This window comes from Lissotriton vulgaris, chromosome 10 (assembly GCF_964263255.1).
Source record: "Lissotriton vulgaris chromosome 10, aLisVul1.2, whole genome shotgun sequence".
NCBI classification, from domain to species: domain Eukaryota; kingdom Metazoa; phylum Chordata; class Amphibia; order Caudata; family Salamandridae; genus Lissotriton; species Lissotriton vulgaris.
Window position 1 is genome coordinate 1,709,021 of NC_141698.1, and position 17,407 is coordinate 1,726,427.

The 17,407-nt window shown below is 47.4% G+C and overlaps 1 protein-coding gene across 2 annotated transcripts in view; it reads left to right on the top strand.

Annotated features, from left to right (window-relative positions):
• The first annotated feature begins 2,619 nt into the window (after nt 1-2,619).
• IQSEC2 (IQ motif and Sec7 domain ArfGEF 2) overlaps nt 2,620-17,407 on the top strand; it is a 942,770-nt gene continuing 927,982 nt past the window's right edge. Inside the window, exon 1 of one of the 2 annotated variants that reach the window (XM_086940141.1) lies at nt 2,620-3,469. In XM_086940141.1, coding sequence (XP_086796267.1) covers nt 2,757-3,469 — 713 coding nt within the window. In that variant the 5' untranslated portion in view covers nt 2,620-2,756. The remainder of the gene's footprint in view (nt 3,470-17,407) is intronic. The other variant, XM_086940140.1, reaches the window with a different exon arrangement.

Consider the following 17,407-nt stretch of genomic DNA (forward strand, 5'->3'; position numbering starts at 1 on the left):
ATTTGCTATACTCCTCAGCCCATCCAGGGCTCTTTTCTAAGTTTATGAGCACTATTTAGGTCCTGACGAATTGCCGTGATGGCATGAAACATGTTGACCTGATCACTGATGAGGGTTGAACGGGTCTCCCACACATAGTCTGGTTGAGTCGCCATACCCCTCTTATTTTAACAAGGTAGTTAGCTACATGAATAAAGTGACCAGAGTAGACTACACTAACCTTTTTTAATGCACCGCACCTCAGGCTCACTACTTTATCACTTGGGCCCCTCACACTCACTCAATCAACGGCCAGGAACAAAAGATCTCCATAAAAGTGTAGCACAAAGTGCTACCCGTCAGGCATTGCAGCGCCGGCTTGACGTAGGAGCAGGAAGCCGATGATGACACGAGACAATTGGTTGGTGATATGACAGCAGCCGTTAAACCAGCCTGTTGTGTGAGGCATCCCTAGTTCCGACAAGGGACACTTGCCCCTGACTTCCACATACAACCACACTTGGAGAGAGGAAGGAACACCACTCCTCTGTATTAATATTACTCCCTTGGGGAACTTTGTGCATCTGTTTTGAATAGTGTTTGATGGGACGTGCACACTGGACCCCCCTAAATATTGTCCCTCCCCTGTCCCTCCTTGTTGCTTACTAGGGGAACTGTAGTGCACATGCTTGGGAAAGTTGGATCCCAACTTGCACTTGCGCACTACGGTCTGTCTGCTGCAGCCTGAGTGTACTGTCACTCAAGCTGCAGCAGGCACCACCCCCTGTGCATTCAGAAATCGCAGGGTGTGTCCCGGCAGCTGACTCGCAATCCTATTATCCTTACAATAAATTACTCTGTACAACACTTGTACAGAGTAATTTATTGTAAGGATTGCAGCCGCGATGCGGGTCCATGTGGCTGGTGAGGCTACGCCCCTACGCCCCAATGGACGCACCGCGGCTGCCTGCCCAGAACACCGGCACATTTTTATCATAGTGCAAGGGTGCCTGCATTGGCACTAGGTAGCTAAACTGCGCCAGTGCAAGGGGAGAGGAAAGGAATGTGCCGTATTGGATCAATACATTGCATTCCTGCCCTTTCTCTGCGACGCAGCGCAGCAATGTGACTTGTAGCACTGCCCCGCACCAGAAGGGTCATACATAAGGCCCTTGGTGGTCTTGGATTTTTTTATCATTCGAAATTTAAGATAGTTGACAAGATTTGTAGGGCGGTGGGCGTGTAATATTATTTTTAGCCGGGGCAATACGACTGCAACCTGGAACCATTTTGGATAAATGTTAGAGGAGGAAGTGAGACAGAGAAGTGCATTTGCAGACAAGCCTAGGGGTTGAAGATTTGTGGGGTAACGTGTATCAGATCACCACTTCTCACTTGTATTTCATTCTTTGTACTACATTTTTATTTTCTGCGTTACCATTTCAGTCTTCCCTTTTTCTTCCTCCTTGCCTCCTTAGAGCTGATGTTGTCATTTTTTTAATGTTATGTACCATCACATTTATTTTTTGTTCTGCACTTTTCTATAAAATGGCAATATACATTTATAAATAAAAAAGAAGGGCTGTTGGCATGGTGTGCAGCTCAGCAGGGATGGTTTGAGAAAACGACCTCATTGTGCACTTATGAGCACTGCTGCTGTCTGCAAAGCTTTCTGCTTCCGAGGTGGGGGTGGACCATTTACAAAATAACAAACACTTTATGAAATAAACTCGAAGGGGGCGGTGTGCGGAATGGGCCGGGTGCATGAGGAGTATCATGTCAAACGTCAAATTATATTATTACAAATTACATATCAATAGAAAGTGCACGTGCCCCACCTTGCGGTTTTGTATTTAATTTATAATCCATTAAAGCAACCTTGGCCTGGTACCTGCCTGTCTCTCCCTGGGTTTCATGCACCCTTCCTTCCTTTTTAAAAGAACAGTGTTTTTTTTTGGTTTTTTAAGTCTTTGAACCGATGATGAAGTGAGGGAAGGCCGGTGTCTGCGAGGGGGACTCTTTTACCCCCAATGATGCCGCATTGGATCCCCTCAGGCCTGGCCCCCAGACCCCTCCTCTCATTGCCTCCCGGAGCCCCACCCGAACGGGCTCCGAGCACGTGGGAGCGGCTCCCCCCACCCCATGCCCGCTCCCCCCGGGCCTCCGTCACCGAGAGGTCTTGGCCCCCGTGAGGTCCTCCTCTCCCCGAGCGCAGACACACCTGTGAGGCGCGCGGGGTCGGCGCACCCCCCTGTCCGGCAGCCATGCTGGCGCGAGCCACTTTTCCCGCCCTTTCCCCTCAGTTTGACAGTTGGCAGCTCCGCCCACTCCTGACAGGCGCTCCCGCGCCCCGCCCCCTCCGGCAGGTGCGCAGCGCGCGCCCCGGCGGCGAGCTGTCAACGGGTGGCGCGCGCCGCTGCCGCCGCCTCCTCGGTGACGGTTTGACGGCTGCAGGCGCGCGATCTCCCCCCCCCCCAGGCTCACGCGCTGCGTGCGTGCGTGCGACCGGCGCTCCTCCCCCTCCCCTCCGCCCCCGGCCGGCAGGCGGCCGCGCGCTCAGCTGTCAGTGGGTGCGCAGCGGCCGCGCGCGCTCCGATCTTCTGCCGCAGCAGCAGCCGCCTGCCGGATCGGCGCGAGGACAGCCGCTGCCCCAGCCTCAGCACCGCAGCATCCATCCTCCGCGCGGCCCTGTCACCCCCGCTCTGTGCCCCTCCGCGCAGCCCACACCATGAGCAGCGGCGGCTGAGGGGCCCTGGCCCAGCAAAGAGTGCGCGCCCATGGAGGGGGCGGGGGGCGCCGGCGGGCCCGGCCCGGCCTCCGAGAACCCCAGCCGGGCCGTGGAGTACCTGCTGGAGCTCAACAACATCATCGAGAGCCAGCAGCAGCTGCTGGACACCCAGCGCCGGCGCATCGAGGAGCTGGAGGGCCAGCTGGAGAGGCTGGGGAGGGAGAACCGGGAGCTGAGGGAGGAGAGGGATCGCAGGGAGTACCGGGAGCAGCGCAGAGAGTACCGGGACCACGAGGGGCAGCACCGGGAGCACTGGGAGCATGAGGGGCAGCACCGGGAGCACCGGGGCCACGAGCCGTACCGGGAGCACGAGGGGCACCGGGAACACCGGGGCCACGAGCCGCACCGGGAACACCGGGAGCACGAGCCGCACCGGGAACACGAGCTGCACCGGGAACACGAGGCGCACCGGGAGCACCGGGATCACGAGCCGCACCGGGAGCATGAGCGGCGACAGCACTTCCGGGACTCCCACGGCCCACCACAGAGACCCTTGCCACCTCGAGATGGGCGCGAGCCCCCCACACCACCACCTACCTCCGCCCCTCAGTGCCAGCACCGGCCGCCTCGCGACCCTGGACCGTACCAAAGCCGAGGGTGTGAGGATCCGCGAAGCCGGGCCGCGTCCAGGAGCTCCAGCCCCGGGGCAGGCACCGGCCAGAGCAGTGCCAGCACCAGCCCCGCGACCACACTGCAGGGCAAGTGAGTATGGGAGGCTGTGGGTGGGGAAACCGGAGTGCAGCCTGGGATCGGACACTACCCATCACACCGTCACCCATTGCCCAACATCTCGCCTTCCATTGCCAACCACGGCTTGTGCCGACCACCTCGAATGGCCATGCACTGCTGCCGCCCACTCCAGCCATGATTCCCAACTGTGGCCAATCACCCATCATAAGACGCCAACTGTGTATCTCCATTTCCCATTGCAGCGTCCATCATAGACGACCATTCCCTGATATCCACAGCAATTGTCCAAGGAAATCCCAGCAGTGATGACCATGACCCCCAAGCATGGCCAATCAATGCTTACAGCACTGCCAAACTCTGTCCCCAACATTTACATCCTTTCATAACCTCCGCCTCCTAGAACCATGAACATAGAACATGAACACTGACATCACAAGCCATGGCCAACTTCTTTCCTAACACCATCTAACGGGCCAACCACTGCTCTTGAACGAGAGAACATCAGCTAAGCACTGGCCAGTATTCTGACACCAAGTGCACCCTCTGCTCTATCTTCTCAAGCTATATCCAATAAACTCTAATGCTTCCTTCAGCCATGTCCCATCTGGCCCGCTGAGAGCCAAGTATTTGACATCAAAGGTCATGGCCAACCTCTGTTCTTACACCACCAACAATGGTGCCAGGAATGATCTCCAAGTCCACTGTATGAAGCCACTAACCTTGGTCACACCATCTCACAACAGTCATAACATGACCATGAATAACAGCTTGTTATTGACCATGGTGCCCCCAATCATGAGTTACTGCTTACCATGGTGCTACCCCCCATGACCAGCCTTTGCTATGGTGGGCAGTCCAACACTGCTAATAGTTCTTTCAAACCATGTCCAACCTAGGCACACCTCACCAACCTCAACCCTCAATACTGTATGCAACATTTCTGAGCTCAGTATGACTAACCATGACAGTCCACAGTAGTGGGCACTGGCAACCTTGCGCAAGCACAGCTGTGACCAGTGACTTATAACTGAACTCAATGCTGTCACTTGAGGCCTGTAACTAGGCTTTCCTGTTTTCAGTTTCTATTTTTGGTAAATTCTGGTGTTTTTTGTTTTGTGTTTTCCAATTATTTCAATACCTTAAAAAACAGTGGTTATCAGTGGTTTCACATTTTCACGCCATTAAAAACAACAGAGACAGTGTTTTTCTGGTGTTTATGGAACGTTTTGCTTTTATTATTGCTTGCTTTCTGCACTGATAGTGCATGGTATAAAGACAGTGTAAGTATAGTATATATGAGGTTCAAATAGATTTTTGCAAATTAAACTTATTGTAGTACAGCATACAATACTTCTTCAGTGAGTCTTTGGTTCATGTGTGCTCACTCTTTCCTTTCCATGCAAACTTCTGTGAAAAGGCTCTCTCAACATTGGTACTTTTTCATATGCATAGTTGAATCACTGCAAATACAAAAAATATCACCCCAATCTTTGTTGAACTTGGAAAGAACCTTTTTTGCAGAGCATTCCAAGTGACACTGCGTTCCATGTTTTCCAAAAGTCTGGTGTAAATTTTCAACACTATCTCAGATGCTTGGTGATAGTGCTCTTTTCACACATACTTGTCACTATACCTTGTATTGAATTTTTAAAGCCTGAGGTTTTGGCAATTCACCTACTATCAATACTGACTCACTAGAAACTGAGGGCTGATGTATTAAGGGTTTTTGCCCATTCTCTGTGGGTAAATGTGATGACACCTATTAGGAAAGATTCTTATGAAACCAGCCATTTTACCTATCCCTGAAAGAATCAAACACAGCCAAAATATCAAATATGATTTTGATATTTCCTTATTATCTACAATTAAAATATAGAACAAGACCTAAAACGCTTCTAAAGCCTGCATCTTTACACCAAAGACCACAAACCTGAAAAAAAACAACAAAACTTAAGCAGAATAATGTTAGCCCAGACTTTTTTTACTGCCAGCTTGTATAACAAAGTTATATTGTATTGACCCCTTCAGGACAAAATAAAATGACTTTCACTCTCTTTTTCCTTTCTTTGAATGGCATTTAGTTTGTGGGTTTTCCTGCACAAATGTGGTTTGTGCAGGTGTTTTTTCAGTGTTTATATGTTTTCACCGGTGAAGGCTATTTCTCTTTCAGTGAGGGTTTATCGGTTATTATAGGTTTAAACCTAAAACCGGTTAACCTACCTGTAACTCACACCCACAGCTTCTAATATTGCATCTGTGGCCATAACAGCCCTTGACAGCTACCAAGCATTGAGATCTATTGCCCTACAGCATTCAGCCACTGCAATTTACATGGCCAGCTCTGCCCCAAACACTGCCAACATCGACCCCTTAACAACCGTGGCCAAACCTCATTTCTTACAACTCTTACCAAGGCCATCTGTACTTCTTTGCCAATTTATGCCTGCATCACTTCCAGTTTGGTCAGACTGCCTCCGATAATGCTTGCGGAGTTCCATGTCTTGGCGGCGTGGTGGGAGAAGAACCTGCCTCCGGAGGTGGTTCTGTGGATGCGTGGGACGGTGGCTAGAGAGAGATCGGCCGAGCGGAGTCTCCTGTTGGGTGCGTAGAAAGACAGTTGGTTGTTGAGGTATGCTGGGCCTGTGTTGTGAAGTGCCTTGTGAGCGTGGGTCAGGAGCTTGAAGGTGATTTTTCTGTCTACGGGGAGCCAGTGCAGGTTTCCCAGGTGGGGGGTGATGTGGTCTCGGTGGGGGACGTCGAGGATCAGGCGTGCCGAGGCATTCTGGATTCTTTGAAGTCTGCTGAGGAGTCTGGTTGGGGCTCCGGCACAGAGGGCGTTGCTGTAGTCTAGCCTGCTGCTGATGAGGATGTGGGTGACGGTTTTTCGTGTGTCGGTGGGGATCCATCTGTAGATCTTGCGAAGCATGTGGAGGGTGTAGAAGCAGGTTGAGGAGACTGCGTTGATCTAGTTGTTCATGGTCAGTTTCGAGTCGAGGATGAGTCCCAGGTTGCGTGCGTGGTTGGTTGGTGTAGGGGGGTGCCCAGGGAGGTGGGCCACCAGGAGTTGTCCCAGGCTGAGGGGTTGGGTCCGAGGATGAGGATCTCTGCCTTGTCCGTGTTGAGTTTGAGCCGGCTTTCTTCCATCCAGTCGGCGACCTCCTTCATACCGCGGCGGAGGTTGGCTTTGGCGGTGAGGGGTTTGTTGGTGAGGGAGAGGATCAGCTTGGTGTCGTCAGCGTAGGAGCTGATGTTGAGGTCATGGAGTCTGGCGATGCGTGCGAGTGGAGCCATGTAGATGTTGAAGAGGGTCGGGCTGAGGGATGATCCTTGTGGGACACCGCAGATCGTCTTGGTGACCCGGAGTGGAACGGAGGGAGGCGGACTCTTTGGGTTCTGTCGGAGAGGAAGGAGGTGATCCAGTCCAGGGCCTTGTCGCGGACATAACAAACATAACAGACATTACAAACCCTTGCACCAACTTATTGAGAGTTGTTTCCTTTAATATTGGCAACTGCGCTACCACTGCCCACAGTGCTCCCAGTCACACCGTTCAGCACTGCCAAACATGTGCAACCAGTGGCTTTGCCACTGCTCACTTCGGCCAGCCACTTCCTCAAACACTGCAGTTGATTGCCATCCTCTGGCCACAGAACTACTGACCAATACCCCAAGACCCAACTAGGTTTGGTCAGAATCTGCTCCTACAAGGCTAACTGTGGTCACCTTCAACCCCAACATTGACATCAGTGGCCAACTTTTACCCCCTAAATCTCCAACCTTGTCCATTTGTGCCTAAAACATCACTCTCCACAAACCAGTTAATCACCTTTCATTTCCTCTTTACCTACAAGCCATTACTTCCACCAACCAGTCTAATTTCTTCCACAAATGGTCCAAACTGTGTCAATGGTCGGTCCCAAAATAGTCTTTTTTTTCTCTTTATACCTTCAGCCTCAAACTCCTCAACAATGTACTTGTTTTATCGTTATTTTTTGTACTGTGCACCATCGAACTGTAAGGCAATGTAAAAGAACAGCTGTCCACCGACAAGTTCTTGATAATATATGTTCAATGCTACCTGTGAACTAGTGTCTAGTGCTGCAGATGGAGATGTACAGGTGTCAACAGACGGTGGCAACATTAAGAATTAGTTACACTTGCATATTAAGAAGAGGTTCATTTACAGCAGTGATGATGTATTCTGGATAATTAACATTCAGTTATTGATACAGTTACATAGTCCCACCTTCACTAATTTATATTGTTAAGTCTTCAGTTACAGATTCACTCACACATTCATTTATGGATACAGTACAGGTTCAGATACTTATTCACTCAAACATCCAGTTATGGATACATTACAGGTTTGGTTACATATTCAATCACACATCCAGTCACGGATACAGTTACAGGTGCGATACAGTTACAGGTTCAGTTACATATTCCCACACGTATTCAGTTATGGATACAGTTATAGGTTCAGTAAGATATTCAGTCACACATTCAGTTATGGTTATAGTTTCAGGTTTCAGTTACATATTTACAATTATAGACACTGTCACAGGTTCAGATACAAATTCAAGCCCAAATTCGGATTGTAATTACGGATACAGTTACAGGGTCAGTTAGATATTTACTCATATATATTCAGACATGAATACAGTTACAGGTTCAGTTAGTTGTTCACTTTCAGTTATGGATACAGTTACAAGTTCAGTTGCATATTCACTTCAACAGTCAGATAAGGATACAGCTACAGGTTCAGTTACATATACAGGCAGGTATGGATACAGTTACAGGTTCAGGTACACATTCACTTCCACATTCAGTAATTTATGCAGTTACAGGTTCAGTTAGCTGTTCACTCACACATTCCTGTATGGATATAGTTACAGGTGCAATTAGATAGTCACTCATACTTTCAGATATGGATACAGTTATAGGTTCAGTTACATACTCACTCACATGTTCATATAAGAATATATTCTCAGTACGATATTCAGTCAAACATTTAGTTAAGGCTATAGTTACAGGCTGTTACATATACACTCACGTTCGGATATGGATATAGTTACAGGTCCAGTTACATATTCACTCCCACATTCAGTTATGGATACAGTTACAGGTTCAGTTACACATTCACTCACACATTCAATAGTGTATACAGTGACCGGTTTGGTTACATATTCACTCACGTGTTCCAATATGGATACAGTTACAGGTTCAGTTACATATTCACTCACACATTCAGTTATGGATACAGTTACAGGTCCAGTTACATATTCACTCCCACATTCAGTTATGATACAGTTACAGATTCACTCACACATTCAATAATGTATACAGTGACAGGTTCGGTTACATATTCACTCACACATTCTGATATGAATACGGTTATTTGTTAAGTTACATATTCACTCACATATTCTGATATGGATACGGTTACAGATTCACTCACACATTCAATAATGTATACAGTGACAGGTTCAGTTACATATTCACTCACACATTCTGATATGGATACGGTTATGGGTTCAGTTACATATTCACGCACATATTCATTTATGGATACATTTACAGGTTCAGTAACATATTCACTCACACATTCAATAATGTAAACAGTGACTGGGTCAGCTACATATTCACTCACACATCCCGATATGGATACGGTCCAGTTACATATTCACTCACACATTCAGTTATGGATACAGTTACAAGTTCAGTTACATATTCACTCACACATTCCGATATGGATTCAGTTACAGGTCCAGTTACATATTCAGTCACATATTCATTTATGGATACATTTACAGGTTCAGTTACATATTCACTCACACATTCCAATATGGATACAGTTACAGGTCCAGTTACATATTCAGTCACACATTCAGCTATGGATACAGATACAGGTTCAGTGACATATTCACTCACACATTCGGTTATGGATACAGTTACACATTCACTCACACATTCAATAATGTATACAGTGACCGGTTCAGTTACATATTCACTCACACATTCCGATATGGATACAGTTACAGGTTCAGTTACATATTCAGTCACACATTCAGCTATGTATACAGATACAGGTTCAGTGACATATTCATTCAGATATGGATACAGTTCCAGTTACATATTCAGTCACACATTCAGTTACAGATACAGTTACAGGTTCAGTTACATATTCACTTACACAGTCAGTTATGGATACAGGTACAGGTTCAGTTACATATTCACTCAAACTTTCAGATATGGGTACAGTTTGAGGTTCAAGTACATTTTCACTCACATATTCAGATATGGATACAGTTACAGGTTTAGTTACATATTTGCTCACAAATTCAGATATTGTTGCTGTTACAGCTTCACTTACATTTTCCCTCACACATTCAGTTACACGTTCAGTCTTGTATTTACTCACACATTCAGATTTGAATATTGTTACAGGTTGAGTTATGTATTCACTCACACATTCAGTTGTGGATATAGTTATAGGTTCAGTGACATATTCAGTCACACATACCGATATGGATCCAGTTACAGGTTACGTTACATATTCACTCAGACATTCAGTTATGGATACAGTTAAAGTTTCAGTTACATAATCACTCACACATTCAGATATGGACATGGTTATAGGTTCAGTTCACATAGCTATATAGTTGCAGTTTCGGTTACTAATTCACTCACATTGTTATGGATATAGCTACAGGTTCAGTTACATATTCCCTCAAGCATTCAGATACAGTTACAGGTTCAGTTTTGTATGCCCTCACACATTCAGATATGGATACAGTTACAGGTTCAGTTACACATTCACTCACATGTTCATATAAGTATACAGTTACAGGTTCAGATACGTATTCAGTCAAACATTTAGTTAAGGCTACAGTGACAGGCTGTTACATATTCACTCACATTCAATTATGGATATAGTTACAGGTCCTGTTACATATTCACGCACACATTCAGTTACAGATACAGTTACAGGTTAATTTACATATACACTCTCACATTCAGTTATCGATACAGTTACAGGTTCAGTTACATATTCACTCACACATTCAGTTATGGATACAGTTACAGGTTCATTTACACATTCACTCACATTGGGTAATGTATTCAGTTACAGGTTCAGTTACATATTCACTTGTGCATTCTTGTATGGATACATTTATAGGTTCACTTACATCAAGCTCAGCCTTGGGTTAATTCAACATCCTGGCAACCGGGGGAAAACGATACGCACCTGAAACTTGCTGGAGGTCAGGATTCTGTTTCCCACATTGCAGTGAACCATTTACTTTTGGGCGATCCTTTGGCGGGCCTGATGGCCAGTGATTCTTTGGTTCCGGGAACGTCCTTAACTTGCAGACTGAAGGGGACTAGTACCTCTAGTCCAAGGGATCTCTGGGGTTGCCTTTGGCTTCCAGACTGGTTCCTCTTTCCTTTATAACTGGTCTTTGGTCCGGGACGAGTCACAGTTGTGGAGTTGCAGGGGGGTTGCCACAGGCAAGGTTATTGCGCCTTTGCTTTGTGCAGGTCCTGAAGTCGCAGACTCGGGTCTCTTCTTTTTCCTTGGCTGCAAGTTGTTCAGATCTGAGGTTCCGGTGCTAGGCGAACCCCTTAAATACTAGATTTAGGGGTGTTAAGGGGTGTGGGTGCTGGTAGCCAATGAGATACCAGCATCAGCGGCTAATCCGCACCTGACGTGACCGCTTCCTGTTTAAGGTGACACCTTTTCTACGCAGAAGCATCTATTCTTCCAATTTTAAAAATGGCAGAACCCTACTTCAACTAAAGAGACCAGGTAGCCCACCTTAGGGTTGTGACAAGCCTTCTGGGGGTGTACACCTCCAGCTACCTAATTTTCCTGCCTGCCCGTATTGCAGGAGGGTGGTTTCCGTACTGTAGTTTTTTCTGAAGCCGGATTAGGAGGAGTTTAGGATGTTGTGCTCTTCAATGAATATGGCGAGTTGGCTGTTGATGGCTTTCTCTGTGACTTTCCCTGAGAACGGGAGCAGGGAGATGGGTCTATAGTTTTTGAGGTCGATGGGGTCTGCTGAGGGTTTCTTTAGGAGGGGGTTGACCTCCTCATGTTTCCAGTCATATAGGAACAAGGCGGTCACCAGGGAGCGGTTGATGGTGTGGCGGAGCATGGGTGCGATGGTGTTGACGGCTCTGTTAAAGATGTGGTGGGGGCAGGGGTTGGTGGGGGCCCATGAGTGGATTGACTTCATTGTCTTCAGTGTGTCTCTGGTGGTGAGGGCTGTCCAGTTGTCAATCGCTGGTTTCCGGGTGTCGGGGGTGGTTGGTGAGGGTTCAGTGTGTTGGTTGTCTTCGTCAAAGTTGTCGTAGATGCTCCTGATTTTGTGGTGGAAAAAGGGTCTATGTTTGTCGCAGAGGTCTTGTGAGGGAGGGATGTCAGTAGACTCGCTGGTGGGTTGGGTGAACTCCTTGATGATGCTGAAGAGTTCCTTGCTGTTGTACGCATGGGTGGAGATTCTATCTTCAATCACTTTTTTCCTCGTTTCTCTGATGAGTTGGTGCCGCTCTGAAGTTGTTGTGGGCTTCTGTGGATTTGGTGTTCCTCCAGCCCTTTTCAAGGCAGCGGCAAGTGTGTCTGGACTCTCGATGTTCTGTGGTAAACCATCTGGCTTTCTTGGCGCGGGTATTGTTGTTTTTCTGGAGGGGGGCTATGGTGTTGGTGCTGTCCGATATCCATCTATGCAGGGTTCTGGCTGCGGTGTTGGGGTCTTTGTTTTCCGTGATGTTTGGGGTGGAATTGTTGAGTGAGGAGGTGAGCTGGTCATCGGTGATTTTGGTCCAGTTTCTTCGTGAGAGCAGGTGCTGGTGTCTGTGGATGGTGGGTGTTCTGAAGGTGAAGTGGATGCAATGATGCTCGGTCCATGGAAGTTCGTTGGTGTGGCTGAAGGTGATGGAATTTCCTGTAGTGAAGAGGGGGTCGAGGGTGTGTCCTGCTGAGTGTGCGGGCTCGAACACGATCTGGCAGAGTCCAATGTTGTGGAGGTTGTCCAGGAGGGATGTGGTGTTTGGGTCCAGTTGGTTGTCGAGGTGGAAGTTGAGGCCTCCCAGCAGGGTGTAGTTGGTGGATGCGATGGCCTGCGGGGTGATGATGTCCATGATGGAGTTGGCGAAGGGTCCGCGGGCTCCCCGGGGTTGGTAGATGACGGTTCCTCGGAGGGTGGCAGTGGGGCTGGCCAGTATCTTGAAGTGAAGGTGTTCCATCAGGTCTGTGGGCTCTTTAGGGTGTGTGCTCAGGCGGAGGGTGGATTTGTGGACAACAATGCTTCCTCCTCCCGGGAGGGTGGAGCGGTCCTTCCTGGTGATCTTGTATCCTTGGGGGATGGCGATGTCCGGTCCCGAGGTGGTGTTGGTCCAGGTTTCAGTGAAGAATGCTATGTCCGGGGTGGTGCTGTCGAGGAGGTCCAAGATTTCGGTAGCGTGTTTGTGGAGGGATCAGACGTTAAAGATGCATTGTAGGGTCTTCGGTTCGGTTGTGTTCTTGCGGGCGGGATGTGCTGGATCCGTGTTCTTGGCGGTGCTGCAGGTGTGACGGCAGCGGTGACAGCTGAAGGGTCCGTTGGTGTCGGCTGGTGATGCTAGCTTGCAGTCGTTGTTGCGGCCTGGGTTGAGTACGTGGGGTGTTGCTGGATCATAGCGTTGGCGGGGCGGACGTCCAGGGTTCCTGGCACTGTTCGCAGTCGGGTCGCGGACAGGCGTAGACGGGCTTGCCTTTGGCGCTGCAGTGGCGTGGCCGCGCTGCCATTTAGTAGGGGTCGGGGAGGGCTGGACAGCTGGGAGGAGGGAGCGGGGAGGGGAGGAGAGCTGGATTGGTCACGCTGGTTGTGCGAGGGGTCACGGGGCAGCAGTGGCAGGGGGCAAACAGGCTGGAAAGGAGGAGAAGTAGGAATAAAGGGAAAAAAGAGATCACAAGCAGGAAATTGCAGAAAAAGAAATTTAGGAAAGAGTGTGAAAACGAGTGAAAACGGAGCGGAAGCGGGAGACAGAGGTCCACTGGACCACCAGGGATGAGGCGCAGGTGAACCTGCGGGTGGAGGAAGGCCTCGAACACTCACACTAGTGAGTCCAGGGGCTGGGGGAGGCCTCACTCAATGATGGAGCTGCGAGGGTGGCAGAGCAATTTCACTGACAAAGAGTCAAGTTCAGGTACACATTAACTCACACATTCAATTATCGGTGCAGCGACCGGTTCAGGTACATATTCACTCCCATTCGCCTATGGACACAGTTACAGGTTCAGTTACATGGTCACCCACACATTCTGATAGAGATACAGTTACATATTCACTCACACATTCAGTTATGGATACAGTTACAGGTTCAGTTACATATTCACTCACACATTCAGCTATCGATACAGTGTCCGGTTCAGTTAGATATTCACTCACATTCAGATATGGAAACAGTTACAGGTTCAGTTAGATGTTCACTCACACATTCCGTTATGGATACAGTTTCCGGTTCAGTTAGATGTTCACTCACACATTCAGTTATGGATACAGTTACAGGTTCAGTTAGATATTCTCTCAAACATTTAGTTATGGATACAGTTTCCGGTTCAGTTAGATAATCTCTCACAGGTTCAGTTAGATGTTTATTCACACATCAAGTTATGGATACCGTTGGCGATCACTATTGGAAACGATAAGTGTGTAGAACCACCTCTGCGGGGTATGGCAAATGTCAAGCTATGTGCTGATGACGTGGCATTGTTTTTAAAACCTGATGGGGTCATCCAACAGAGGGTTTTGGCCATTTTTCGGGAATTTCAGTCTGTGGTTATAAAATAAATAAGTTAACAATGGAGATTCTTTTATGTAACTGTTTGACTGATTCTCCACACCCAGAGGTGCAACCCATTGGTGAATCCAAAACCCATGAGATATCTGGGCATTTATAGTCATGAAGTTGCTGATGATTTATATTTCATTATCTACCCTTAGTAAGAAAATTAAGGCTCACTTCTTTAGGTGGACAGGTTTGCTGATATCTTTCTTGGTTTGGGTCTCGCTAATTTGCATGTCTATACTGCCTCTGTTTAACTTTTTTATGCACCACATTGACCTGTGCTTTGTAGATAAAGTTTTTTAAGGAAATCGAGGGATTGTTTTCTGCTTTTATTTAGGGTGAATATAATACCACATTTGCGCTGCGCACTTATACAGGCCATCAACAGAAAGCGATCTGGTATTGTCGAATATTAAAGTATACTATTTTGCCAACTTTGCAGATTTTTCATTTAGATTTTCTCTTTCATTTGGTCCTGGTAAACCTGGTGACAAATGTCATTTTAGTTTTAATCATGCAGAATTATTAAATTGAGGATTGTTTACGCCTGACAAAATAACTGAAAAAAAGTTTGTTATAAACATATGCAATGGCTTTTAAAACAGAAAGAACAACTAGTTAAATATTTTGTTATACCAGTGTGGGAGAGCGGGCTTGATAAACAGGCGTGGAGGCTGAAGTATAGGTTTGAAAGATGGTTTATTGACAAAAGAGGGAACTGTAGATTGTTGAGATAGAGTCTCTAGACGGTCTTCGTCTCCTTCAGAAGAATGTCTTCCCACCTTCGTGTCTCTAGATCCAACAGTTTTTTTAGGGTGGCTTTGATGGTGGCATTGTATCGTTCCACCAATCCATCCGTTTGTGGATGATAAGCGGCTGTTCTAATTTGTTTTACACCTAACTGTTAACAAATGTCTTTCATCATTTTGGAGACAAAAGGAGTTCCCTGATCAGTTAAGATCTCTTTGGGAAATCCCACCCGGGAAAAAACTCCAATCATGGCTTTGGCTATATTGGCGGTGTCAGGTCGGCGTAGTGGTATAGCCTCAGGGAACCTAGTAGCATAATCAACCATAACCAATACGTATCTATACCCACTTCTAGAAGGTAGCAGAGGTCCAATAATGTCCATGCCTAAAAGGATCATTGATAATTGGGAGTGGTTGTAACGGGGCCCTAGGTGGATGGTAACGGCTGTGCTGTTGACAAATAGGACATTCCCTGCAGTATTTCTTTACTTGCTGATAAATCCCTGGCCAGTAAAACTTCTCTACGATAGTTTTCTCAGCACCAAAATGACCCCCTAGAAGGTGACTATGTGCAAGATATAATACCTCCTCTCGAAAAGGTTCTGGTACTAACAACTGGGCTTTTTGGTCAGGACTGCCTTTTCAATACAATAAGCAGTTCTTAGTAAAAAAAATAGGGACCTACGTGTTGTGGGTCTTCTTCCTCAAGTGCTTTTTTCCATGCCTCCTGAAGTACAGGGTCCTCTCGCTGGGCAGCATGAAAGTTACGGTCTGTTTCCCATGGGTTTTCTATTGGAACGATGGGCATTACCAGGGGATTTTTCCCTTTTTCGGCCCTTCTCTGTCTTCGGCTTTTCCGTGGTTTAGTATTCGGCCACTCTTTTTCCGTGTCTTTAGAAAAAGGAGCTGTGGCTAACCAGTCGTCCTCTTCAGCCGAAGCTGACTCCTGTAGCAACTGGGGAAGCTTAGCGTAATCATTACCTGGAATAGCTTGTTCCGGTAATCGGGGTATCGGGCCTACAGTCAGGGATGTACCTTGATCCTGGGGATGTTGAATGAGCACCCTAGCAGTGGGGTATGGTTTGGTGTCCCCATGTACACATTTAATGGCTACCATACCTTCTATGGGACCTATACTAGTGCCTAAGTCTTGTGGCCTGACTACACTATGTAAACAGCCTGTGTTGCCAAGATTGGTTGTCCGTTCATTGAGACCTTACACTTGTAAGGGGGAGGTTTCTTGTCGGGGGGTGAACAATAGTAATTGCGAGCCATCCCTATTTCCATAGGCTCTTCTCTTTGTGGACAAAATCGAGCTATATGTCCCATCCCTCCACATTGAAAACACTGGGGTCCCGTCACAGGGGGACGAATGAATGGAATAGTCTGTAGAGGGCCACTAGGAACGAGAGCAAGAGGTTCAGGTTTCTTTGCTATGGGAGGTCTTGACGGCCGGTGGAGTGGGTGTCCCACGGTTTTTCCTGCGTTTTCTTCTCTTCCTTTTTGAAAGTCCTGTGACCTACTATAAGCACTAGCTATTTCTACTGCTGTTTCTAGTGTAAGGTTAGCCTGCTGTCGGACCCAACGTTGAATGGGTGGATGAAGGGATGTCAAGTATTGTTCAAAGTAGATTTTGGCCATAATCCCATCCTTATCTGTAGTGGCAGGTTTTAACCAACGGTCCACCATGTCTTTTACTCTAAAGTACAAGGCGCGCGGTGTTTCCTGCGGTCCCTCTTTCAGTTGCCTTAATTTTATTCTATAAGTTTTGTCATCTATTCCCAGTCTTTCTAGAATGCATTTTTTTATTTCTGCATAGGGAACTGTTCCTTGGAGGGTAGCAGCTTGGTAGGCTGCTTGCAAGTCTCCTGATAACAGAGGTCCTAAATACTGTCCCCATTTGTCTGCAGGCCATGAGGCTGCACTTGCCATGCGTTCGAAATTACTGAAAAAAAAATCAGGATCTTCTCCAGCTACGTATCGTTGTAGGATGACCGATGGTAGAGTTGTGGGACCCCGTTGTTGTCCTAACACTGCAGAAGTTTATCCATAGCAGCCCCTTGGGTTTTTCCTTGTCCAGCGAGTACTTGTTGCATCTTTTCTCTATCTTCCTCGACCACGTTCAAATAACCTTCCATTACCTTCTCTAAATGTTCTTGGTTTTCGGCCATTTTTGCTAGGGCAGCCTCCATTTCGCCTTTAGATCCCACTTCTGACACCACTTGTGGGAGAGCGGGCTTGATAAACAGGCGTGGAGGCTGAAGTATAGGTTTGAAAGATGGTTTATTGACAAAAGAGGAAACTGTAGATTGTTGAGATAGAGTCTCTAGACGGTCTTCTTCTCCTTCAGATGATTCCTTTGAGCTGG